Source organism: Myotis nattereri (assembly GCF_964212035.1).
Source record: "Myotis nattereri genome assembly, chromosome: 8".
Classification (NCBI taxonomy): Eukaryota; Metazoa; Chordata; class Mammalia; order Chiroptera; family Vespertilionidae; genus Myotis; species Myotis nattereri.
In genome coordinates, this window is record NC_138083.1 from 88,314,197 (window position 1) to 88,340,561 (window position 26,365).

Consider the following 26,365-nt stretch of genomic DNA (forward strand, 5'->3'; position numbering starts at 1 on the left):
GCAAACATTAACCAAGTTAATCTCATCAGTTGCGCTGCAATGTGGATGCCACACCTGCCCCTGTTGTCCCTGTGAGGAGACTAAGTTTGTGTCTAAACCACTCAACTAGCAAGTGAGAGACCCAGGTTGGAATCTATGGTGTTTTTGACAGCAAAACCCATTCATTCTCTCAACCACAGTGTTACTGTGCCTATCACATGGATATGGAAAGCGCTGTGACAGAGGGTCGTACCAGGTGCAGTGCTGACAGAAAGGAGCATGGCGCATCGCCGGGCGGTCCTCCAGGTGCGCCTTGGCAGGTACCGCTTTCTTTAGGGAATCAGCGCACACACTCTTTCTGGATAGTGGCTCTTGGATGGAATTCTTTTGGGAATTTCTAATACACAGAAGCTTGCTCTCCCAGCTGCTTCATAAAAGATAGCAGCCCCGTGCGATCACTCACCTACCAATTTAAGTCCCAATCACAGCTTAGGTTTTCTTTATCTTTCTTTCCTATTTCTTTGATTGTTTCATAAACAGTCTGAATATACGGGCTACCTTTCCTTCATTTTGCCTAAAAGTTTGGGCGATTATTAATTAAAGATCCACAGACAACTTTTCCAACATTGAATCTTCCATGTGGATCCACTAGAGTTCATAACAATTGGGATTAGAAAATGGTGGACGCATTCCCCTAAACTTTAGAGAACACCATCACCTTTTTGGTCCATTTTCTTTCTTTTTCTTCCTTTTTTTCTTTAAATTTACAGAGAAAGGGGGCTAGTTTGGAGGGTACCTTGAGAGTGTTCCACTTTAGAAAGTGAGGGCACCATTACTGGCAGGGAAGGCGGCTCTTTCTGGACGCAGCCTTTATTCGTAGGTTTCAATGAATGTGTTGGAGAGAAAGGTCAGGAAATTAGAGCCGGAGAAAGGAAAGGGCTAAATGTATAACATGGTCTTCAGTGGGACCAGCGGGTCAGTATCGGAGTCAGAACCTCCAGGCACAGGATGTGCAAACTCTGGATCCCGTAGAATCAGCTTTTCACTCTTTGGTCCTGAAGCACAGCTAAGTGTAAGTCTACATCGCTGCCTGAGTCTGTCCTTTCAAATCTCGTGCAGGACTCCCTGCAGCAGAACACTTTTTGAAGGCGATTACTTCGTGGTAGAATCACCTACATCTCACGCCTTGCAGACAAGGCCAACTCTAAGATTATTAAGGTTAGCCCTGTGCGATAATAGTAAGACCAGCACTCCACATTATGGTATATTATGGCCAATACAATGATGTGTGAAACAAACCTAAGGTTGTTTTGTAAAAGGAGAAGAAGAAATAAACTTTGATGGATGCTGGCAAAACCTCCTAACCTTGTCTAACACTGGTAACCCGTTAGTGAAAAAAGAGAAAAGAAGAAAGGCAAGCACATGCAATGCATTTCCAATGCTCGGAAAGACGTTGAGGAACTCGGGCAATCCCAGAAGCCATCCGTGTTAGAGCATGTGCACATGTGTGCGCTCTCAGACATTGCTCTAGGCAAGGAGGGCATTGAAGGTGGAAAACCAAGTTTTGTTTTGTTTTCTCCTTTAGCTAATAAGGTCCCAAGGGATGACTCTTACCTGTACCAGAAGGAGACACGTGCTTCTCTTGTCATCTGCCAAGTAGGGGTGCTGGGGTCCTCCTCGCCTGGAGTCCCTTCCGCTGGCTGCTGATCCTCACAGCGGCGGGGGGTGGGGATGGGGGTGGGGATGGGACTCAGGAGCATGGTCTTACATTTCCTGCTCTTTTGTTGTTGTTGTTACACAACCTCACAACACTGTTCCCAAGTTCTTCTCTTAAGGTTTCCTCAGAGCTTGGCATTTTAACCCGTTACCTTTAGCACCATTTCTTCTTGACCCCAGAACTTTGTTTGTTTCAGTGGCCTGCCCTCGCCTAAAACGCATGTCAGTTCTGATCTGGTCAAGAGACATAGCAGTGCTGGGACTACCATGAAATCATTAGTAACTCTTTTATTTTTAAACATTTGAAACTACTAGGTTTTAGGGAATTAAAAGCAAATTCTGGGTTAGTGGACCCGTGATAAAAAATTAGGTTTACAATCTGGCAAATATTTTCATCATGCTTTCTCCGCCTTAGACTATTTTTGGTTATCAAGTAAATTAATCTTCAGTGGGATGTGACCCTTGCCAACTTAACCTGCTCTCTGCACCCATCTCTGACATTTTAGAGACTAAAGGATCTCTTACTAATTTTACAATGACAGGGGGAAATGAGTTGGATGATTAAAAAATATGAAATATACTCTGAGCCAAGTTACATGGACAGTTTTGGCCCAGGGTTACCTGCATTCTGGGTTGTATCACTGTCATCAGTGCGTGTTTCACATGATTCTTTTTGTTGTTTTTCCACCCCATGATAACTAAGTTAAAAACACAAGGAGATTCCATTGAATGACACAGTATATTCACTTTTCACTGCCCTGTAGCATAGGGAAATGGGAAGCACACAAACCTTGGCATTATACATATAGGGTGTCCCCAAAATATATACACAGTTTGAATAATTATTAATTCCAATGGGTTACATCTGAAAAGAAAGAAACATCAGTTGAGCACCAGCTGTAAAGTATGTACACACTATTTTGGGATGCCCTATATTTCCCTTGGAACCTCGTCTCGTATATCCACTGTAGTTTCCTCATCTATCTACTAAAGGGTTAAGGATGTGCCTTGCATATGGTTTTACTTCAAAGTTTAATGAATCAAGTAATAAAATATGACACATTTGTTTTAAAATATACATGATGGAAGTCTTTAGACTTACTGGAATTGCTTCTATCATCAATGTATTATTAATAAAATATTACATATTCATCTAAATATATATTCATGAGAAAAATTTCCAGAAATGCAGGAATGTATAAAGAAAAAAGGAAGGCTCCCCTATTCTCCACTCCCAATCCACTGTACTCTCAGTAGGTTATTTCTGTTAACAGTTTGGCATATGTATTTTTTAGACAAGATAGATAAATGATAGATAGTTCAGTAGATATCCTTAAGCCCTGGACAGTGTGGCTCGGTTGGTTGGGCATGGTTCTTGCACCAAAAGGTTGCCCATTCGGTTCCCAGTCAGGGTGCATGCTGGGGTTGCTGGCTTGATCCCAGGGGGCGTGCAGGATGCAGCCAATAGATGTTTCTCTCTCACATATCAATGTTTCTCTTTCTCCCTCTCCCTTCCTCGCTGTCTAATAATCAATAAACTCTTCTTTAAAAAATTGATATCCTCCAAAAGTGGTCACCAAGGTTTTGAATATAGGTTTCATTTTTATCATTGTTTTGAATCAGTTGGTGGAAAGAGCATTTTGCTAATGATTTGCAAATGAGTTCTCATGGCTTTTATATTGTTTTTATGCTAGCTGTTACTACAAAGACTTAATTCATAGACTAAAGAAAAGTGGAACGGGACTAACAACACACTTACCTTTTGGGAACAATTGATTAATTGTGGCAAGATTATTTAACTGCAGGAGTACCCTTTAATATACATCTTAACATTATAGATACAGAAATGGAGGCTAAGCCAAATTGAAAAGCAGCAGCGCTGAAATGTGTATGTTATAGGTTCTGCTAGCCGAAGGTGAGGACGTAAGTGCTCACAGCTCACTGATTAATGCTGCCTGTCCAAGAGGGCTGCAGGAAAAGGAGCCACTGAGACCTTTGGAAAAAGCAATGGCCTGGGTGTCAAGAGAACCGAAGTCTCTTCTGTTTTGCGACTCCATAAGGAACCATGAGTTAGCAAGCCCGCCCTTCCCTCCTCAAACCACTTTAAAGCAGGGTCATACTCACCACCTGTTAGCTTTTAGGAATTGTAGTAGCAATTAAATGGAGGGAAATGAATAGATCACGTTCCAGAAAAAAACGCTCTAGTTTATTGCTGACCTGTTAATGTGAGGATGTCTGCACTAGATATTTTACAAATTTTGAATGAGTTTCTACCAGGTCGGGCTCTCCCGGGAGCAGGCAGTGGCCCACGGTTGGGCCTGAAGACTCACTGGCCCATGAGGAGAGAAGTACAGGATTTGGAACAGAACAGTTTTATCTCCGTAGAATTTAATAATAAGTAAATGGACTTGCATTTGGTATGTCATGTTCCAGGAGTTTTCTTTAATTTTGTGAACTATTTGTCCATGCCAGATTAGAAAGAAAAAGACCCACTTTGTCATGACATTGTCTGAGAAGCACTTGGGGATTGGGGCTGTGCTAGATACAGCAGAGAGCAGCACTGACCCAGTTCCCACTCTTTCAGAGCTTGGGGTCCTGGGGGAGACCCAGCTGTTAACTATACCTAAGTGGTTACTATTCAAACGGAAGCCAGTGCTCCTCCTCAGCCCCTTTCCTCCTTTCTCCCTCTCCTAACCACCCCCCCCCCACTCTCCCTTTCTCCTCCCCCCCCCCCACCCCGGGTCTTCTCCTTCCTGTTCCCTCTGCACCCGTGCATCTCTCTTCCCCTGGCACTCCCTTCTTCAACCATGACTTGCTCTCCCTCTGTCCTCAATCTTTCATTTGCTTTTCACCGACTCTAGTGTATATTTCTGATGTTATTTATCAATCTACATAATAGAATAAGCATCTTATCGGTAATCATAAGCAACAAAGAGCTATTCCAGGATTCCAATTTTTACTTATTCTTTCCGATGGCCAAAGAGTGTGTGCTACATCCCTATGCCTTTCCTCTCCCTCCTTTCCTTCCATCCATTGGGCTAGTTCCTTTTTAATTTATTGAGCTCCTACTCTGTGGCAAGCATTGTGTCTGTCTTGCCCCCCCCCCCCCCACACACACACACACTGTATCTCTGTTCCTGTCCCTAAAAGGAAAAATAAGCAAAAGTATTAAGGGAATTGGAATTCCGGATTCTGTGACTATTTAACCTGGGCATGTGGTGTTTTAGAATGCATTGTTCTTGTGAGTATTATTTTTTTTAAAAAAAGATAATAAGACAGAGCATGTATAAATTGAAAGTCTGAGCATTTATTGTTATTATTGAGAATATAAATGCAATGGCATACTTCTGATTCAGTAGGTCTGGAGTAAGGCCTGAAAGTTGGTATTGCTAAGAAGTTCACAGGTGATGTTGATGCTGTTTATTGAGGAGAAAGTATTAGCTCAAATTCTAAGAGACGGAGTCTTCTTGATCTAATTCACCTTTCTCGTCGGACCACACTGGTGTGGCCTTGACCTCTTCTGGTTCCATGGTCCTTTGCTCAGGTGCCTGCCTCGGTAGTTTTGGCCCAGGGAGCTCATGGGGCAGTGGACTGTTGGCAGGTTCATTTGTTCTAAAAGGAAGTAGAGAGAGAAGATTCTACACTAAAACGATATGTTCAGTGTCATTAGTTGTCCTGTTTAGTTTCTTTGCAGGGAGACACTGAGGAAGGAGCATAGCGAGGTGTGAGGGGCAGTGAACACCCGTCTAAATCAGGCCATTCAAAACCCCATAAATGTTTCCTCTGTCTTAACTCAAAAAGCAAGGGCTTTCAAACCAGAATCCCCTGTACTTTATTCAGAGAATGCTTTTGTAGGCGGCCATGGTGATGTACCATTGCTATAGCGGCATAAATGTAGGGTCAGGGTGTGGGGAGTGCATTGGGAGCAGCTCTTGGCTAATTAAAAATAATCACATTAGAAGACCTCTTATCTTGGTATTATTCAGAGTCTAAATTGATACAGTCAGTGCAGAAACTTAGAGAAAATATCTTGTAATGGTCAACCAAGACAAATATTATAATTCTGATTTGAGGAGAGTTCAGTGATTTATCATGATAGAAACATTATAAATGAACATGAGCATATATACCACCACTATAAAAACATTTGTTACCTGGGAATCATTTCAATTCTTAGTTGTTTTTTTCTTTTTCTCAGGCTCAGTCTGACATTACTTTTTGCCAACACTTTTACTATGATAAATTAAACATCAGAAAAAAGCAAAACGTTTTCTCTTTTTCTACTGACTTTTTTAAAACATTGTGCTCCTGCTTGGTGACTTTCTACATATACTGGTACTGCTTTATGAATGGGAGTATTAGAGCAAGGCCACATTTTCCATAAGCATTTGGGAAAATGGGACTTGGACATGTGTGAAAACTGAGTGTATAATCTAAAAAGTTTTGAAATATGAAAAGCATGAGCTTAGGAAATAGGATCAGTGTAGGTTGGAATCACTAACTTAATTCTTTCGGAGTTTGCTAAAGAGCCGCTACCTGGAAATCACAGTGCCAGCTTCAGAGTGTACAGCAAAGAGAGAAAGCTTGGCACCTGGTCCTCAGAGGAACAGGCTGAGGATCTGCCCCCGGAGCACGCGCCTTCAGCCTCGGCACCCCGACCCTAACAATACCCAGTGACGACCACTTTTCACTTTATTCCTGATGCCCCCCAATATGTGTCTCCCCTGTCTCATGACCCCGGTCCCCTTGTCCTTCACCAAATACCTATTGTCCTGCCTTCGTCACAGTTCTCTGCCTTGGAATTTGATCCAAGCTACTTTAATCATTGTCTTCCTCCTCCTCCTCCTCCTCCTCTTTCTCCTCAGTGTACTTTCTTTTTGTTCTGGTTTCATGCACACACCATTTCTAAAGCCCGCCTCCCTTGAGAGAGAACGTAGCACAGTGGTTTCTGGCACTAAATGCGACACCTGCCATTAGGTGCCAGCTTCGCATTCAGTAACTGCTGCCGTTAGTGAATCAGGATCCTTGCGAAGATTCAGACATTTTCATGTTAGTAAAAAGAGGTAATTAAATTGCCTATTTTCCCTCACCGGGTCCCTATGATGTGTATATTAGATCAGTTGTGAAAATCACTTTTTAAATAGAAAAGTGACAAATATGTTACTATTCTCCTTCCACAATAGGATTTTTATGTTCTGTATCCTCCAAATACTAATGTGTTAATGCTGGTCTTCCTTTATCTCATACTAGAGGCCCAGTGCATTAAATTCATGCACAGGTAGGGTCCCTAGGCCTGGCCGAAAGTCAGGGCTGATCAGGGCCTTCCTTCCAGCTGCCAGCCGGGGCCTTCCTTCCCCCAGCTGCAGGCTGCCTACCAAGGCCTTCCCTTCGTTCCTCACCACCCCCTGGTGGTCAGTGCATGTCATAGCAAGTGATTGAACTCCCGGTCTCCTGGTCGAACTCCCAAGGGGACACTTTGCATATTAGCCCTTTATATATGTAGATATTTGTAAATTATTTTCTTCTTATTTTCTCCTCCTATGTATTCAAATCTTTAGCAATTTCCTATGATGACTTCATTTTACATCATGCAGCCCTGAGTGTCAAGTAGCATTGTCTTTGGTTATAAATATCATGTAATAGGTCATCTTGTGCTTTTGTAATCTTGGTGATATTATAAGTTCATCTGCATTTATACAAACATCGTGGTGGTTCAGTTTATGCCCATTTCAGGAAAGGGCAGGCAGGCAGCCTTTGTACAGAGAGTGGAAGGTGCTAGCAGGCTCTTCACTGTGACTACTGATATTATGAGGTACTGCAAAATGGGTACCTCAGATGACACTTTTCAATTTTGTTGTGTCTCGAAGAGCCTCCTAAATTTAAAGTTAACCTCCCCCCCCCCCCCCCCACCACCACACACACACAGAGCGCACCACCTGTCTTTTTAGACTCTTCTCACAAAGCCAAACGCTTCTCCTGCTGAGAGGCAGTGATAGAGTTTCAACAAAGCTCCGCCCGGGAAATGGGGAGCCCGTTTCTGATCCTGTGTTTGTCACTGTCACTGTGACTTGAGCAAGTTCTTCATTTTATCTTTATCAGGATCTTTTAAGTAGGAACCTGAGGATGTTATCTTATTCTGGGGTCTGTTTTGAATATTGGAAAGATAATGACTACAAAATGATCTGTATAATTAAAATGGTGAATGATTCAAAGCAATTGTTTTTACTCAGATGAATCTATTCTAGGCCCCTTTGTTTAAATAAAACAGAATTATTCAATCTTTGTTAGAAGGATGCTATTCCTTTGACAAGTATTTAAATAATAATGCTTTGTGATTAGCCATCCAGAACTTTCATTGACTTCAAATCCTTTATGATGGCCATAAGCTTATCTGTTACTGATGATGAGGGATTTCAACTCCTGAGGTAAAAGTAGTAAAGGAAGCTTGGTGAAAATGTCTTGATTATCCAATAGTGAACTGACATTAAGAAAAAAAGTCACAGCCTTTGATTCCTGGTAGGTGCACATATCCAGGGCTGTGGGCTGAATCCCCGGTCGGGGGTGTGCAGGAGGCAGAAATCAATGACTCTCTCTCTCATCATTGATGTTTCTAGCTCTCTCTCCCTCTTCCTTCCTCTCTGAAATCAATAAAAGTATATTTTAGAAAAGAAAAGAAAATAACGTAAGAAAATATTGACTATAATAGCAGGTACTAGAAAACAGAAGTCTTGAGACTAAAGTGAGGCATGTTGTATGCAGTAAAATGGAGCCCATTCCATGTCATTCACCAGATAAACTTAACACAAGGCCTTATTTTACAGTGGCGTTGGGAGAGCTCTAAAGCTAAACAGAATAGTAAGGCGCAATGGAAATTAATAATAGAAGGTGCAGGCGCCGCTGCAGCCAGGCGGAAAGCAAGGAAGCAGTTTGGTATTCCTGAAGCCCGAGAACCAGAGCTGCCTGGTGGGATGAGCTTCACCTAAGATGCTTCCTGGCAAGAGCTGGGCGTGGGAAGGTGTGCTCCACCCTAGAGCTGAAGATGCCCCCGAGCCAGGGAAGGTGTGTGCACGGGAGGGGACTGGAATACCCAGCCTCAAGCTCTCACCAGTATCTCCCATTGTTTGAACCAAGTCCTAAGACAACAGGCAAGGCAAATGTATTGCAAAGAAAGGAGGAAGAGAGGATCTGAGATCAAACCAGAGAATCTATAATAATAAAAGCATAATATGCAAATTAGTCCGGATATCCTTCCAGAGGAAGCCTGGGCTGCAAGGGAAGCCTGGGTCCCCGGTGCCAGAGGGAAGCCGGTGCCAGCAGCCGGGGGAAGGAAGGCCTACTCTTGCATGAATTTCATGCATCCGGCCTCTAGTTACCAGTATAAGATGAAGAAGTGTATGTGTGTTAAGCGGGGGGGGGGGGGGGGGGGGGGGGGGGGGGGGGGGGAGCCTTTCATATACTTATTTTAGGATTTACTCATTCTTTAAGTCCAAGAAGTGCTTGGCGACTTAAGCTGCTCATCATCTCAGAATGTTGGAACACAGCTTCAGCTTCCTCATTGAGTAAGTAGTCCTGGCTCACACACTACAGTAGGGAGTGGAAAAAAATCGGGGGTGGGGAGATTGGTATAGGAGGGCTTAGGAGGAAACATCGTGGATCATGTACTCTAATCATCAGCCTCTAAGTTTCTCTAAAGCCTGGGCACTAAATAGACCTGGTGTGCATGCAGGATCTCTCGCTCCATGCACTCTCCTAAAGCTCCATGCACTCCTTCACCTGCTTCCTCATGGCTGGAAATACCCAGAGACAATTAGAGATAAAAGGTTTGAATTACAAGTGTCTAACTGAAGTAACATTCTTCTGTGGGGGAATTTCAGTCAAAGGATAATCAATCAATCAATCTGTCAGTCTATTTCGCAGTCAGATGACTTACAGAGAGCCAGTGTGCATACAAGTAGCTGGAGGATTTACCATAAAGATGGAATAGAGGACACGAGGGACCCAGAGAACAACCTTTGAAGATTTTAAAAAATATATATTTTTATTGATTTCAGAGAGGAAGGGAGCAGGAGAGAGAGATAAAAACATCAATGATGAGAGAGAATCATTGATGGGCTGCCCCCTGCAAGCCCCCCACTGGTGATGGAGCCTGCAACCTGGGCATGTGCCCTGACTGGGAACCAAACTGTGACCTCCTGGTTCATAGGCTCAACCCCTGAGTCACTCCAGTTGGGCAACCTTTGAGGATTTTTGACAATTTCCCAATGATACTCTTTACCTATTATGTGAACAAAACCGACAGTGATTTTAGCATGTGAACACTCAGACAGTACACAGTTCTACTTTATGGGCAAAAGGATTCTTGATCTTTGCAAACATACACTTGACTTCAGTCAAGACCTTGTTTCCCAGGAATTTGTTAAGGTAATCAAGGTGACCCTTTTCCCTGCACTAACATCTTTAACCCTGTAGTACACATATAAGCTCTTTGGGCCAAATCATATCCTTTCATGGGTCTTACAATGAGTGAGCCCACACTGTTCTTGCTTATTAGTTTTGATTAAGGGAGAGAATATTTGGTTTGCTGCCTCCTTTTTTTTGAAAATTTCCTAGATATTTACTCATGGGATTGATATAACCTCAGATTCAGTCTTTCTGAACCAGATTTGAAGGCTGTCAGTCATATTTAGTTCTCTTGCTATCAACAGTGGCCTCGCACAATTGCATACCAAACTCTTAGTGGTTGGATATTACCTATGCTAACTTCTCAAATGTGGCCCCAATACTCTTATATGAGAAGGAATGTTTCTGGATTCCCTGCCCCTGAGCAAGATGAATTAAACCAAGTTGTTGGCAGAGTTTAACTCCTTGTGGTTGTAGGACTGAGGTCCCCATTACCTTGCCGGCTGTCATTGGAGCTCTCTACCAGCTCCGTAAAACTGCCTGCATTCATTCCGTCTGTGACCTTCTCCATCTTCAAGTCCTCAGCGGTACACTGAAAAACCTTTGTGCTTTGCATCTCTCTGACTTCCTTTCCTGCCCCTAACCAGAGAAAACTCTGTGCTTTTAAGTGCCGAGTTGAATAAATCTGGCCTACCTGGTTCATTTCCAAACTTCAGATCCACTGTACCACATGCCATTGCATAACCACAGAAGTTCTACCTAATCATATTTACAAGTTCTGGGAATTAGGGTGTGGGATCCTTGATGGAGGGGCACACTGATATCTGTCCTGCACAGTACCTAATGCAGTAATGCGTACAATACGTAGTTCAAGCACATTATTATAAGAACATAAAAAGACTCACAGGCTATTTCTTAAAGAGACACTAGATCTATGTGTGAATGTGGTCTCTTGTGGTTGTCCAATTCAACGAATAGTTAGTGAGTACTTCCTGTGTGCCAGTCGTAAACTGATAAAGGAATTAGAACTAGAACTTGCCCTTTTATAGCTCACATTTTGTGCTCACACACCTCTTAGAAACCTGTTTGATATTTTGATAATTTTGTCAAGATCGTTTCCCACTTATTACACAGAAAACTGATCCTTTATGACTTCAAATCCTTGAAATTCTGACAGGTAATTAAAAACATAAAAGTCTTCAAATCTTTGATTCAGTTATATCTCTTCCCATTATTTCTGAAAGCGTTCTTTTTTTCAGGATAGAACCCCCTACTTATTTGAGTATATTTTGTTACATGATTTCAAGTCCCTTCAACATGTAAGTTATGCTTTTAACTGAACATAGTCAATTCACTTAATGTGTTGGTTTCCTGGTTGTTGTTGGTTTTTTTTTCAAAAGTAAAACAACTATTACGCATTAGTTACTGCTGCTTTTTCAAATTACAAATTGTCTTTGGATAAATTAAGCAAAAACAATACAAAGAATGACAATCTGTTGGAGGGGTGCTGGCGTCTCTCACAAAATTCATAGAAGAGCTGGTCCCCCAGTAATCGGAAAGGGAAGAATGAAAGGCGGCCCCAGTTTTAGAAAAAGCGATGGTAACTCCAGTGACTGTAAGTTTTACCCTTTGTTCCTAACGGCTAGCATACAAATAGCAAGTCTGATGAGTCCCTTTTCCTCTGTCTCATAGTTCCAGATCTTTCCAGGGCTGCAAGAGATCATGCCTCCTGGAGCCTGTCCTTGTGTGTTAGGAAGGGATTGTGTGAACTAGGTTTCCATTCCTTTAGGTGCTTGGTACATACCACTGTGGCTGCTAAAACACACACAGCACCCCCACACACCCGCACACCTCACACAACTTCTCCATATCAAATACAATTGTACTGAACGCCTACCACCGATTTCACAGACACCAGCAACAGCCTCATTTCCCCAGGGGAACTGATCTAACACCACAAACAGCCCAATTCCCCCCAGTGGAACTCACCCAGGTCCTGGCCGGCCGGGGTGCTCGGGTGTTAGCAAAGAGCCCGATTTTCTGAGGCCAGATCGCCAGGTGATGCACACGCCTCTTCTAGTTCTGGGACAATTGAAATTATACAATTAATGGAGGAATTTGTATATTTTCCCACCGCCACCATACCCTAGACACAGCGGTGGGAATCAAATTTAAGGAAATGAGGAAGGTGTTTTTAATCTTCAGACACTTGACAGCAAACAAGTCAATCCAGATAAAAAAAATGAAGATAGCGGAGACTTGTTTTAAACAATGTGTTATTCTCGGGTCTTGTTTTTATCACTGCTTCACAGTTGTTTTTAGGATAATGTAGTTCCTGATTTATTATTGGCAAGGCACCAAAACCCTGAAGTTGTTGTTTGGCTAAATGCCAAGGTAGGGGAACATCCTTTTGGGTCACATTCATTTTAGTCTCAATTAGAACATTTCTTTTCAGAGTAACTTATCTCAAATCTGTGACTTTTCCCCCCCATTTACTTAGTTATCAGCTTAGAATAATTAATGATAAATCCATGAGCCATTTCTTCTATAAATTGTCCAATTATTTTTCTAAGAGAATGACTTTATAATAATACTATATGACTTTGTTTCTATTGTCCATTTAATGTTTCCTAAGACATTTCTCTCCAGTGATTAGCTGTCAACTCTCTTTGAAAACGCTGAACTGTGGTCTAATGATTGCCTTAGATTCACTCTAAATTTAACATGAGGATTTATCATTGTATATTCTGCTTGTTGGATGAGACAGGACATCAAAAACCCACAGTATTAATTGCTTTGGTTTCCACTTGCAGCAGTAAATAGCTTCATAAGTGAGCTGCCGATACAGAAATGCATTACACAGCTGCATGAGTTTATTACACTATTCATGACTTTGTCTTATTTACCAATCAATTGATTGATAAATCAATCTATCTGTAGAGAGACAGTCAGTCATATCCCTACCATGTCAACTTTGTGTAAAGCACTGAAATGGTTTCTCTAGATGACCACTATGACCTGTAAAATACGTACTATATAGACACTTCCAGTCTAACTGGTAAATAAAATATATAGATTTTAGAATCATAGATGACAGGTGTTGTGAGATAAGAAAAAAGACTAAACAAACCCCTACTGAAATCTAGAATATCAGAATTTGAGTAGAATACCTGAAAATCTGTAACAGATACGGTTATTATGGTACATTTCAGATAAATTAAAAAAAATAACATGTCATCTAGATCAACACCTCTTATCTTGGAGTCAGTGAATACATTAGAAGATCCATGAATTGGGGGGAGAATATAAATATTTATATATAATTTTCACTTACCTCTAACTGAAATTTAACACTTCATTGTATTATGAATGTAGGCAGTAAAGCACAGTGGTATTCACAGTGATGTGCTTTTATCAGTAACAAATCATAGGTATTTTTAATTCATTGTAACGATATAAAAATGTTTATGCATATCACTTTCTATAAAATACCCAGTTCTTTGAAACCCTAAGCATGGAAATAATAGTGTATGCTTTTTTAGGCAGTTGAGAAGCTATAGATAAGTGTTCGCATTAATGGCCACCTTAAAAAGCGGGTCACCTCAGGACTCGGAGAAAGCTCTGTGACAGGCCCGTTGACAGAGGCTCCAGGGGCGGGAGAGGGAGACACATCTCAGACCACACTCTCGGAATCAGTGGGAAGCATTGCACACGTCCCCAGACACCTGCCCTGGGGCGAGAAGCCCGTAGGTGCCACAGAGAAGGGTGCACAGCAAAATGTCCAGGACTCGGAGACTCTGAGATGTCCCGTTCCCCGCCTTAGGGTGTGGAGTGGATCAGTTCTCTGAGCTCTTCCGGCTCTTTCCCGCCTTGGCGCTGTTCTTTATACATCCTCCTGACCTACAGTCACCATCGTGCACCCACATACGTCTCTCCCTCTTCAAACTGCACCCCCAGTGAAGGCCTTTCCCAGTCCCACCCTCGTCCCGCGACCACAGGTGACTTCTTTGTGTGCGAGACCTTGGCCTATTTGTCGCTCTACATGGCTCTTTGATGGGTTAGACATCCCTTCTACCTGGCGGTGCAGTTCTTCAGTTAGAGTCCAGGTTAAGACCAAATTCCATATGGAGTCTCAGTTGACTCCCAGTGCCAACAAGGGTGCCTAGCACACAGGAGGTATTTGGTTAGCATTTTTAGACAGAGTAGCATAAAGAACGTGCCTCGCCTCGCATGGACAGCACCGAAATATTGCTATTGGGTTTTTGTGCTGAGCCTTCGTTATCTGCTTTAAAACGCGCAGCTGATCTCTGGGCCTTCTCTGCATTCTCCTTAAACTAGAGCCCCTTCTTCTAACAGCCGAGGCTGAGTGAGGAGCTACCAACCGAGGGCCACCCTCCCTGCAGAATTAATTAGTGGAAAACTGAATCCCCTTGTTACGTTCTGACCAGCAATGTCGGTTTTATCATTTTAAAACCAATGCCCTTTAACGTTTTAGCAGTAGTCACACATAAATATATACATGCATATGTATTTATCTATATTAGTAAACGTAGTTTTAAGTGTTTTGACTTCCAAATGTAGCATCATTTTTTGGTACATGTTTAACAAAGCATTAATAACCTGGATAATATTTTGAAAATAGACCATTGCATCTTTTTAAAAATATTTTTGTTGTTGTTGAAAGTATTGCGTATGTCCCCTTTTTTATTCACTAACCTCTTCTAGCCCACCCCCACCCCCTGCCCCAGGCCCTCACCACCTCATTGTCTGTGTCCATGGGTTAAGCATATACGCATACAAGTTCTTTGGTTGATCTCTTCCCAACCACCCCCGCCTTCCCTCTGAGATTTAGAACATTGCATTTTTAAACTTTATTTTTTCAAAGGCTTTTGTGGTACTGAGGACTTGGAAATCCAGGGCTTTTGTAGTCAACAATGAAGTTTTCGCATATAAGAAAACAAAAGCCGAAACACAGAACAGGTGTTTACTTGCGTTTTAAAAACTGTATTTTCGGGCTTCAGTAAAATAGAAATTCAGAGAATGGAAAGGCCATCAGGAGGATTTGAAGAGGGGAAGTAGGAATCGTGTGGAAGTCATTTCAAGATGGGCAAAGGGGGTGTCCAGGCAGGAATGAGTCAGGGCGGTGGGCGGTGGGCGGTGGGCAGGACAGGGCTGTGTGCTTGCTGCAAAGATCAGTTGGCACCTGATGGCGGGCTGTGTGTTGGAGAGTGGAGGGCACTCCGGGGGAAGGTGTAGATGTAAGGTACAGTCTAGTGATGGATAAGTTCACATTTTTTTACTGGGACCCCCGGAGCTGGGAGAAGACAGAGCAGACATCAGGAGCAATGGAAGGAATTGCACCAAAACTCTACTTTGTAAGTAGGTTTTGAAGAATTTAAAAATATGTTCACCTTTTTGTCCCTTAAGGTACCCATCTTCTGGAGTGAAGTCATATTTTCGGTTTAAAAGTAAGTTTCATGGTCAGATATGAAAGGCAGGTTTTCTGAGGAGGCATCAAAGGACTAGCACTGGAGCCTGTGGTGCACTTGGGGGAAACCTTAAAAAGCTCTGGACTCTGTAACATCTGACCTGGATTTCAGGACTGAATTTCCAAGTAGCATCTGAAAATGAGGGCACTATATTTTTCCCTTGCATTTTGCCCAAGGCACTTGGCCTAACGGCCATAATAAAGAACAACTGAAAGTAGCTGAATAAGAAAGTAGGTCAGGTGCTTGGGAGATCTCAAACACATTTAGCACATATTATTAGGTGGGTAGGTACATGCATAAATGCATACATACATCTAAATACAGATATACATATAAATACATATCAGACATAGGTTATAGGTTAATTCTCTTTTAAATAGCAAGAGCTGACCTTTGAGTCTGGTGCTGATGAAACTATCTACTTACACCAGTGATGGCGAACCTATGACACGTGTGTCAGAGGTGACACGCAAACTCATTTTTTTGGTTGATTTTTCTTTGTTAAATGGCATTTAAATATATAAAATAAATATCAAAAATATAAGTCTTTGTTTTACTATGGTTGCAAAGATCAAAAAATTTCTATATGTGACACGGCACCAGAGTTAAGTTAGGGTTTTTCAAAATGCTGACGCGCCGAGCTCAGAAGGTTCGCCATCACTGACTTAAACAGTCACACTTCTAACGTGTTCTCATTGGTGGAGGGAAAGGGGAGTAGAGAACGGAAGGAGAAAGCAAACAATGAGTGGCCTGCCGCCTGGTCCCTGTGACTGTGACTTACAGACAAGAGCCACGGCTGAGCTCACTCAGATGGCCCGCCCCACAGTACTAAGTCCATCCCATCGACACGAACCTCAGCACAAATGCCACCCCAACATCCAACTGCCCTTCTGATGTCACTGGATTCCACGTTTTCCTCTGTTGCTAGGTACCCTGGGCAATCTTATTATCCAGAGCTCCGGGGGCTCCTTCCCCTCGGGGCTCGAATACAGAGTCTGTGGTTCAAATGCCCCGGTGCCCAGGCTAACCTTGGGGAGAAGCGCTGTCGCCCTGGGCCTGTGAACCCAAAGCCCTTCCTCCAGATGTAAAGACCACGCCCTCCGTGTAGCAGCCCGGTGTCCACACACCAGCAGCCACCCAGGATGGGTAAGGACACAGATGTCCCCGCTTGAAGGCCATAAACTGATGTGAACTGGTTATGACAAAGAGGAGTCTGGGATTGGTGGGTTTTGATTATGAAGAAGTCTCTTTAAGAGAGAATAAAAACCTTTAACGTGGTCACCCAAAGCTACACAATAGAAAACATTTCATTTATCCTCAGTTTAATGTCTGCTCACTCCTTTATATTGAATTTCTCTAATGTAGACAACACAAACTTTGTTTTGAATTTTGATTTCTAAAATAGTGGCATGTGACAGTTACTGATTCTTTTACTATTTACATTATAAAATATGTGAATATATATTCGATGCAAATGAGTAAATCACTCATTTGTTCATCATAAAAAAAAAATACTGATTTACTCAGGAATGAAATATGTAAGGCTGTTGAATTTAGTTACCTTGGTAACATCTGGAGAGAACTACTTCGTCTAAAAATATTTTCTCCTTGATTCATTTACTGTTTGTACCAAAATTATAAATACATGACTTTTATTAAAGACTTTCCTGATAAATAGTAATGTTTACCTTCCCTGAAAAATGAATAACTGGTACACTATTTATTAAATATTTATGATGATTTCAGATTAAAGGAACAAATATAGCATGTTTGAATTTTAACTACAATGGGTATTGGATTTGTTTCATGCTAATGTGAAGAATTTATTTTAAAATGTAATATTTCTTTAGGGTTTTTCATTCTTTTACTATATTGATAAAATTTCTTACATGGAATGTTTAGTAATTCTTAAAGGATTTTAGTACAAAATGTTGTCACATTTTTCTTCATAAATTAAATAATGGGGCATGTATAAGTCCATTACGTTTTTCTTTGGACTTCCTTGGAAAGGAATAACTTAACCCCAAATTACCCTTCCTACTTTAGCCTAAGGATTTGACATAACATTAGAAATATGCACAATTTTTCAAATTACTTATGTGTAAGTATATATCTATTTCCCCAATTATTGGAAAAACCTTAGCTATGTCATTATTAAAAGGATGTTTTTGATTTCTCAAACTAATAGTATGGAAAGTGCAATTTCACATTATTTACGGCCAGTTTTCCTAAATTCTCTTATGTATGTTTTCGCTCCACATGAAGGCTTTTCTTGAGTGGGTACATAAAAAGAATAATTTAATAGAGGAATATTGGAACACATTTTAACTTTCCTCAGAATACTTTTAGAATACTTGTCCTAACGAGCATTTTACTGAAATTCAACTCAGTGCTCTTCGTTTTCACGTTTTCCTGGAGCTAGAGACCTGGCTGCCCCTGGGCCTTGTCCGCCCGCCGTCCGTCTCCCTGTCTCTCCCTTAGGGCTGTTCCGGTCCCTCCTTCTCTGCACGGCTGCTGCTTTAGTCCAGCTTCCCTGCAGCAGTGCTGACTCGGGCGACTTACAGATCTCTTAACCGGTCTCCCCAACTTCCGTTTTGTTCCCTTCATCCCATTCTCATCAGAATCAGAGTGATCTCTTTAAAACATCATTTTCCACAATAAAGTCACTTCCGTTGACTCTCAAGCTGCAGTCAAGCTCTCTGATACACAGCACGTCCCATCCCCTCCTCCTCCTCCCTCCTCCCTCCTCCCTGCCTCGGTTTCTCTTTCTCTCCTTTCTCTTCTGTGCTCAGCCCTGCGTGTGCTTTTCTCTGTGACAGGCACCTGCCGATCTCTAGGTGGGAGACCCTCTCCTCCAACTGCTTCCGCTGGTGGGAAGGCCGACGCCTCTGCTGGAGCCCAGTCATATGTCAGCATCGTTGGGAAATGTTCTGTGATGTTTTGGATCATAGCTTGCTTTGGCTCATAGCCCTTTTTTGCTATGAGTTCTAGTTGCACATTTCTTTTTGTGCCCCTTTTAATTGAGAACTGGCTGAAGGCAGAATCTCTAGAGGCCAAGTATTCCACCCCTTTTAGGCCAAGGGGGGCGGGCACTCAGTACAGGTGAATAAAGGATTAGACTTTAGTATTTCCATGAATTTAATTGATGAGAAGGCACTAAATATTTCATTGCACTCCACAAAAGTAACGCATACTTAAAAATATTCAGAAATCACCCTGGCTGGTGTTAGACAGTGGTTAGAGCATCAGGCCACACACCATAGGGTTGTGGGTTCAATTCCTGGTCAAGGGTATGTACCTGGGTTGCAGGTTTGATCCCAGACCCAGTCCTGGCACATGAGGGAGGCAACCAATCCATGTTTCCCTTTCTCTCTCTCTCTCTCTCTCTCCCTCCCTTCTTCCTTTTTTCCTCCCTCCCTCCCTCCCTTCTACTCTATCTAAAGCCAATGGAAAATTATGCTCTTGTGAGAATTAAAAAATAAGTAAATCAATCAGAAATCAAACAAAAAAATATTGACTATTATTACTCTTACTCATATTTATATGGTTTCATCAATAGCATTTAACTAATGTAAACATTTAAATATATATGTTCTTCATAATTCTTTAAAATTAATAGCAAATTATTATATATAAAAAGATGAAATTAAGAGAAATGAAGGGCGATTGTTTTATGTAAACTTGTTTCTTGGTCTCAATAAAGTATCATTAATATACTTTTTCTAAACAGGCTTATTTACTAGAGGCCCGGTGCCCGGATTCATGCACTGGTGGGGTCCTTGGCCTAGCCTGTGCCCTCTTGCAATCTGGGATCCCTCAGGTGTTGTCAGACTGCTGGTTTCAGCCCAATCCCCTCAGGCCAGACTGAGGGATCCCACCGGTGCATGATTCTGTGCACCTGACCTCTAGTATGCATATAAGATCTTTGGTTAATCTCTTCCCACCCTCTCTCCTCCCCTCTTCCCTCTAAGATTCATCAGTCATTCCATGTTTCCATGCCTGTGCGTTGAGCATCTGCCCCCTGGTGGTCAGTGTGCATTATAGCTACCGGTCGAATGGTTAGATAGTCGAACAGTTGCTTAGGCTTTTATATTTATAGATTTTAAGGCCAGAAAAGTTTTAACTCTGCTGCTCCACTTCTTCCCTATTTTGCTTTTATTCTATAGTTATGTTATTTTTTGTTATTGGAAAATTATAAGTTATAGATAATAAAGAATATTAGAAAATCCAGTGCCATATAGTTAAGAAGAAATCAATACTAACATTTAGGATTATATTTTTTTAGTCTTTTCCATCCATGTTTATGTGTTTGCTCTACAAAATTGGAATTACATTGACCATGCTGTTTGTAGCTAGATTTTTCCCTGGAATACTTTGACTTCCACTTTCCTATATCTTTAAAATGGAATGTTGAATTATTCCATAACATCCTAATCATTCCATTGTGTCTTAAGCAAGTCTCCTTTTTCAGCAATTTATATCAAGTTTTTGCCATTGTAAACAACACTGGCATAAATGTCTTCTTACCTGCACAGAAGTACACACAGTGATTAAAGTCCTTACGCATAAAATCCTAGAAGTGTAATGGCTGGAACGGCATTTCTGAGCCTTTCTGATGCGTTAGATGCATATTAAATGCCCACAAAGCTTGAATCAATATGTTCCCCATTAGCAGGATAGGCAGTGCTTTTAACAGAGCATTTTTACCAAATACGATGTTCTCACTGGAAAAACAAAAGCTATTTGCAAAATAACTGACAATTATCTTATTCTCTTTGTTTAAATTTACATTTTTGGGATTGTTTGAAATTAAACTGTTTTCTCTATTTTCTCTTCTTTTTTCTTATTTTTATTTACTTATTCTTGTGCTTCAATGTGCCTACTGTATGAAAAGTAACAATGGAACTGTACAGACTTATTATTTAAGATACATTACACATGGCATGTGAACTTAGCACATAGTAGGAGCCCAGTGAACGCCAGTTGAAGTAGAAAATCATCTGTTTTCTTTCCAACAGATGATTCCGCTGCAGAGAGCTTTAATGGCAATGAGACTGTGGGGCAAAGTTCAACTGCTTCAGGGGGAACACACAGCAGGGAGATGGGCGACTCCAATGAGGATGGCAAAACTGGGCTGGAGCGGGACCAGCAGCCGCTGAACCTGAGCGACAGCCCCCTCTCAGCACAGCTCACTTCGGAATACAGACTGGACGACCCCAGCAGTGATGGGAAAAACAAGTACAAGCCTCTGCTAATTTCTGACCTCAAGATGGAACGGGAGGCGAGAGAAAATGGAAGCAAGGTAAGATCGCATTACAATTTTCATGGGCTTTTTAATTTGGCCACGAAGGTCACAAAGAAATAACGAGATGAAGATTCTTGTAAAAAAAACAATCTAAAAATATTTTAAACAAGTCCCAATAATATATTACCAAGAAACTTACAACCACGGATATCGTGTGTCCCTGCAATAGAAGCGGCGAATTTAAGGAATAACAGTGAGCAAAATGGATCATGTCGCGGGAAAAGTGGTGGTGTGCTTTTATATATGGAATTACTTGATTTAATGTTTCTCGTTTATATAATCTTTTATGGGTCTGGGTCTGGGAGTTTGTGGCGCACTCATGTGAAAGTTAAGCTCTCAGAACACAATATTCAACTATAAAAAAAAATCACTATCTCGTTTCTCCAAGATTAGACAGGTGTTTACAGCAATAAAGTTTCTGTTGAAGCCTCTAGTTTGCTTTGGAGACCGGAGGACTTTGGTCAGTAATTTACTGCCCGTACAGAGGAGACTGTGTCTGCTCTAGATGAAACGTGCAGGTTAAATCAGTGCTCCAACGAGTATTTTATCATAAACTGTGCTGAACGGAGGAGCATACTCTCTTGGTTTGTGCTCTCTCTGGCGCACTGGGGTCCTGTGACGCCTGCTCAGGGGGTGAGCGCCCCTGTGCCGACACAGCTCACGGCCATGTGGGACCCCACACAGTGGAGGCAGGAACCTTAATTCGCTTGGGTGCTGAGCTAACCTGGCTGCAACATGGGATGGAAACTCTGGACGCTGGCCTTGCTTTTGGCTGTAACGGAGCCCCAGGGCTGGCTTAAGGAGCAGGGGCCTTTGCAACCTGAGGAACGTAACTCCACGCACACAAAGCCCTCTACCACATCTCATTCTCCTAGGGGGTCGTCTGAAAGTGCTTATTTCAGCGGCACCCCAAGGACCTCGCTCCCACTGTGTCTGGGAGATCTGGCCCATTGACTCCTCCTGCAACAAAACCAGACCACCTTCTTATATCACACACAAGAATAAACTCAAATGGATAAAAGACTTCCATGTTAGACTCAAAACCATAAAAATCCCAGAAGAAAATATAGGCAGTAAAATCAAGGACATTTCTTGTAGCAATATTTTCCAGCTATATCTCCTCAGGCAAGGGAAACAAACAAACAAGCAAGCAAGCAAACAAATGGGACTACTACTTCAGACTGAAAAGCTTTTGCACAGCAAAGGAAACTGCCAACAAAATGAAAAGACAACCCACTGAATGGGAGAACATATTTGCCAATGACATATCTGGTGAGGGTTAATACCCAGAATTTATAAAGAACTTATAAAACTCAACACAAAAACACACACAATCCAATTAAAAAATGGGCAAAGGACCTGAATAGACACTGCTCCAAAGAGGACATACAGAGGGCCAATAGACATATGAAAAGATGCTCAACATCACTGATCACCGGAGAAATGCAAATTAAAACCACAGTGTGATATCATCTCACAACGAGATTCTTTATATTAGAATAAGTTACAATGTTCCTGATCTATTTATTTTTTTAAATTAAGCTTATATTACTACAGTTTGAAATAACACATGCTGGTGACTTGGTTCTATGATTTTTAAGGTATACTTTTAAAAACAGGAGGATTTATATGGAGCATACATTTTGACCTCATCCCCCCGACCCCACTCTAAGGTAGAGTTGTAGAACATGCCTTTTTACTAGGACATAGATCCCCTAAAAGCAAAATGTCTTCATCTGGATTAATTCCTGATTTTGCTGAGGCGCGATGCTTGCTTAAATGGCTCTATTTCATCTGCCTTCTTGCCTGAGGATGTGTTGTTTTATCCTCTTTTAAGGAAGTCACCAGACATCATCAGACACTTTAGCACTTCCGCCTCAGGGAGGCTGCTGTGCCTTTTGCTGTGGTAAATGCACAAGGACCCTCCTCAGTGGTTTAAAGCCCAGTTGCACGAACAGGAGTGACTTTATATTCACTAACGGGGTCTGCGTCTGTGTGTGACATTTTACAGAACAAAATAACCCTGAAGTTTCCCTGCCAGCCACATAATCCTGTCTCCATAGAACTTAAATAATCATGAACTGTCCTCTGTACACCACGAATCTGTTGGTTAAAAAGTATCACCCCGTGGTTTGCTCTTGTCTTCATCCCCGTTTGCGATTACCACGCGAACTGTGCTCATTGAAACACATTCGCGCACTCATTGGACAGAATGAAGCTACTTTTGCTCTCCTACTAAAATGGAGCTATGCACAAGCACAGATTGTTTGGGCTGCTTGTGAGGAATGAGAAAGGGACCTGGGGAGGAGGTACCCTCCAGGAACTGAAAGCTGAATGGTTTGGTAAAGGAAAAACTTCTCCCACAGCTGACTGGGGAGGGGCCAGAGAGGCAGGAGAAAAATCTGAAGGGTATAGTGTATGGACGTTCAGTAACTTCCACTTTCAAGAATGAGGGCGTGGTCAGCTCTGGTGGACAATGATGAGGTATCAGATAAGATGAAGAGAGAAAAAAGTTGAACTGTGAGACCTTGCTTGGTAGCACACTGGGAGCAGAATCCAGAGGGACTCTAGTCATTCCTCCAAAGGGGACAAATTAAATACCTGTCGCCCTTGCACCATGAAGCAGTCAGAGGGGCAACTGAAAGAGGGCAGACTTTATTCATGAGGCTCTTAGAAAAGTAGTTTTGGTAAAGAAGGTATCTATACATAGAGAAGTTTCTTAATGGAAGTATAGGCAAATACAGGTTCCTGTGTTAAAATACTGAGAGTTGAAAGTAAGGAAATGCTATTTCTATTGAGGAACTAAAGAGGGCTTCCTAGAGGAAGTGAGTCTCAAACTTTGAAGGAAATGTAAGATAACCATTTTTTTTTTTCAAAAGGGGTCTCCTATTTTCACTGTGAAGGGCCTGGAATGCAGACAAGGAAGATGCGTTGATTTCATAGGGTTGGGAAGCATTGTCTGTTCAGAACTAGGTGTGACTTCATGCCAGGGATTCCTGCATGCAAGGCACTGTTGTGGGGAGCAAAAACATAGACATGAACAAAGCAGAGTCCCTGTCCCTCAAAAACTCAGAGCCCAGCAGGAAAGAGAGGCAAACTTGTGATTATAATCTAATTCCATAACTAAAATGATGGACATATGGCAGGGGAAAGAGAGAACAGATGTGAGGCACCCATCGGACTACGGTGATTCCTAGGGAAGACTTTATAGAGCAGTGGTTCTCAACCTTCCTAATGCTGCAACCCTTTAATACAGTTCCTCATGTTGTGGTGACCCCCAATTTCATTGTTACACATTGAACATAATTAAAGCATAGTGATTTGATCACAAAAACAATATGTAATTATATATGTGTTTTCCGATGGTCTAAGGTGACCCCTGTGAAAGGGTCATTCGACCCCCAAAGGGGTCGCGACCCACAGGTTAAGAACCACTGTTGTAGAGACTTCTGCTTGGCGTGGAGATGTCTAGGGGATTTAGCGTGGCCACAGCAGAGTATGTACGGAGGCATGGGGCTTTGTGGGCCAGTTTAAGGACTCTGCATTGTATCCAACAGTAGAGTTTAGCATGGTAAGGTTGTGGTCAGCTTGGAATTTTAGAATTTTCTGGCAACATTATAGTGGATGAATAGGATAGGGACGGGGCGGGCGGGGGAGGTGGGGAGATGAAAACTGGTTAGAGAGCTATTGTGGCAATTCAGAAAGAAAAGAATGCAGAGATATTGTTCCTTCTATTCTTTTGAAATTGTACTTGTAGGGCCACTATATAGAGTTCCATAGGCTGTGTATTGCCAAACTCCTGGGAATGTCTTTCACATATGAATAGCGGCCTCTTTACCTCTGTACATCCCATTAGGATGCCAATTCTATGAGTATAAACATGACGTCTACCTTGCTTATTGCGTATGTCTAGCACCTGACTTAATATCTGGTACATAGTAGTTTCTCAAATATTTTGAAGAAATAAAGTTATACTGAATGTGGGAAATGAAGCAGAGAACATTCTAGAATGACTCCATTATTTGGGGCTGGTTGCCTGAGTGGCTATGATTCCATCCCCCCAGATTCGGGATGAGGAACAGTTGAAGAAGCAGTTTTGACATGTGAAGTTTATGGTGCCCAGGCAGTGTCTCTTGGATAGGTTTCACAGGCATTGGGGAGCATGTCAGCGCCAAACACACATCAATTGGAGAGAGAAACATTAGGAAGATCTGAGAGCAGCAGTGCTGCCTGAAGCTGATGTGGTTGATAGGATTACCTCAGAAAAGCAAAGGCTGAGGACAGAAGAGGGTGAAAATGTGTCGTCCTGCAGAAGAATAACCCACAGGAGCAACTGGCTTAAACGCAGTTTGTGGAGGAAAAAGAACTGAAAAGGGAAGTGAAGGCAACCAAATAAGAAAGGGAGGTAGTTTAGAAGCAAACACACAGGACATTCCAAAACAGTGGTAAGTGGTAAGTGGAGTAACCCGCAGGTGAAGTGATCCAGGCCTTAACTTGGACAGTGGTTAGGAGAGTAAATACTAAGAGTCGGATTCAAAACACATGGCAGATGAAAAATTAGCATAATTGGTGGGACATTGGGTTGGGGTAAGAGCGCAGAATCATGTTAATGTGAAGAAGACCATGTCTGGGATTTTTTCCTAGGGACTCTTCTTGCAATCCGAATCCATATGCTGAGCCCTCTGGGGCTCCTGGCTCTCCTGTCTTCCCCAAGGCTCTCAGGGGGACTTTACGCTGAAGGTTCAACACTTATCTGTTCAGTCATTGCTACCTTCTGTAGTTCTCAGGATTGTCCCGTCAGTTCTGTGCCGATTTATGAAGTGACCCCACTATGAACTTCCAGCATTTTTCAGGCTAGTCTCTACTCTACCTTGGAGGGCTATGAAAGCTTAATTACATAGTATCTCTGAGAAACTTAGATTCTTGCAAGTTTGATATTGATTTATTTCACAGTTTTATTATGAATACTATCAAACAAAACTGATTATAAAGCCTTTGAAAAACTAAACAGTGACGGAATTCTTAAAGAGCATAGCTGTGCAGGACTGTGCCTTTGACGGATTTGCTTATTACTATGCAAATCAACCACTAGACTAGCAGGGAATCATATTAACCAATCTAAAGAATAAATATATTGCATTGAGAGTTTAGGTGACATTTATTTTCTACACAATTTTGGAGGACAACTAGTAACATTAGAGCTCAGAAGAAAAGGAGAAATGTTGATTAAATCTTGAAAAGTAAGCTCATGAGGAAGTGTTAAGGGATTAATTATGTGGAAGAAGGAAAGGTTAAGCATATACAAACCCAGATGTAAATACGTTTTATATTATTAATAAGTGAAAATAAAAACAAAACTAAAACACTAAAGGAGGAAACATATAACTTTAAAACTCTATTATTGTTCCCCTTTTTTTTTTTAATCCTCACTTGAGAATATTTTTCCATTGGTTTTTAGAGAGAGTGGGTGGGAGTG

At 41.8% G+C, this 26,365-nt stretch overlaps 1 protein-coding gene across 7 annotated transcripts in view; it reads left to right on the plus strand.

Moving 5' to 3' along the window:
• NOL4 (nucleolar protein 4) overlaps positions 1 to 26,365 on the plus strand; it is a 211,946-nt gene that overhangs the window by 100,818 nt on the left and 84,763 nt on the right. For all 7 annotated transcript variants that reach the window (XM_081097326.1, XM_081097325.1, XM_081097331.1 and 4 more), the window contains one exon: positions 20,603 to 20,886. In XM_081097326.1, the coding sequence (XP_080953452.1) occupies positions 20,603 to 20,886 (284 nt within the window). The remainder of the gene's footprint in view (positions 1 to 20,602; positions 20,887 to 26,365) is intronic.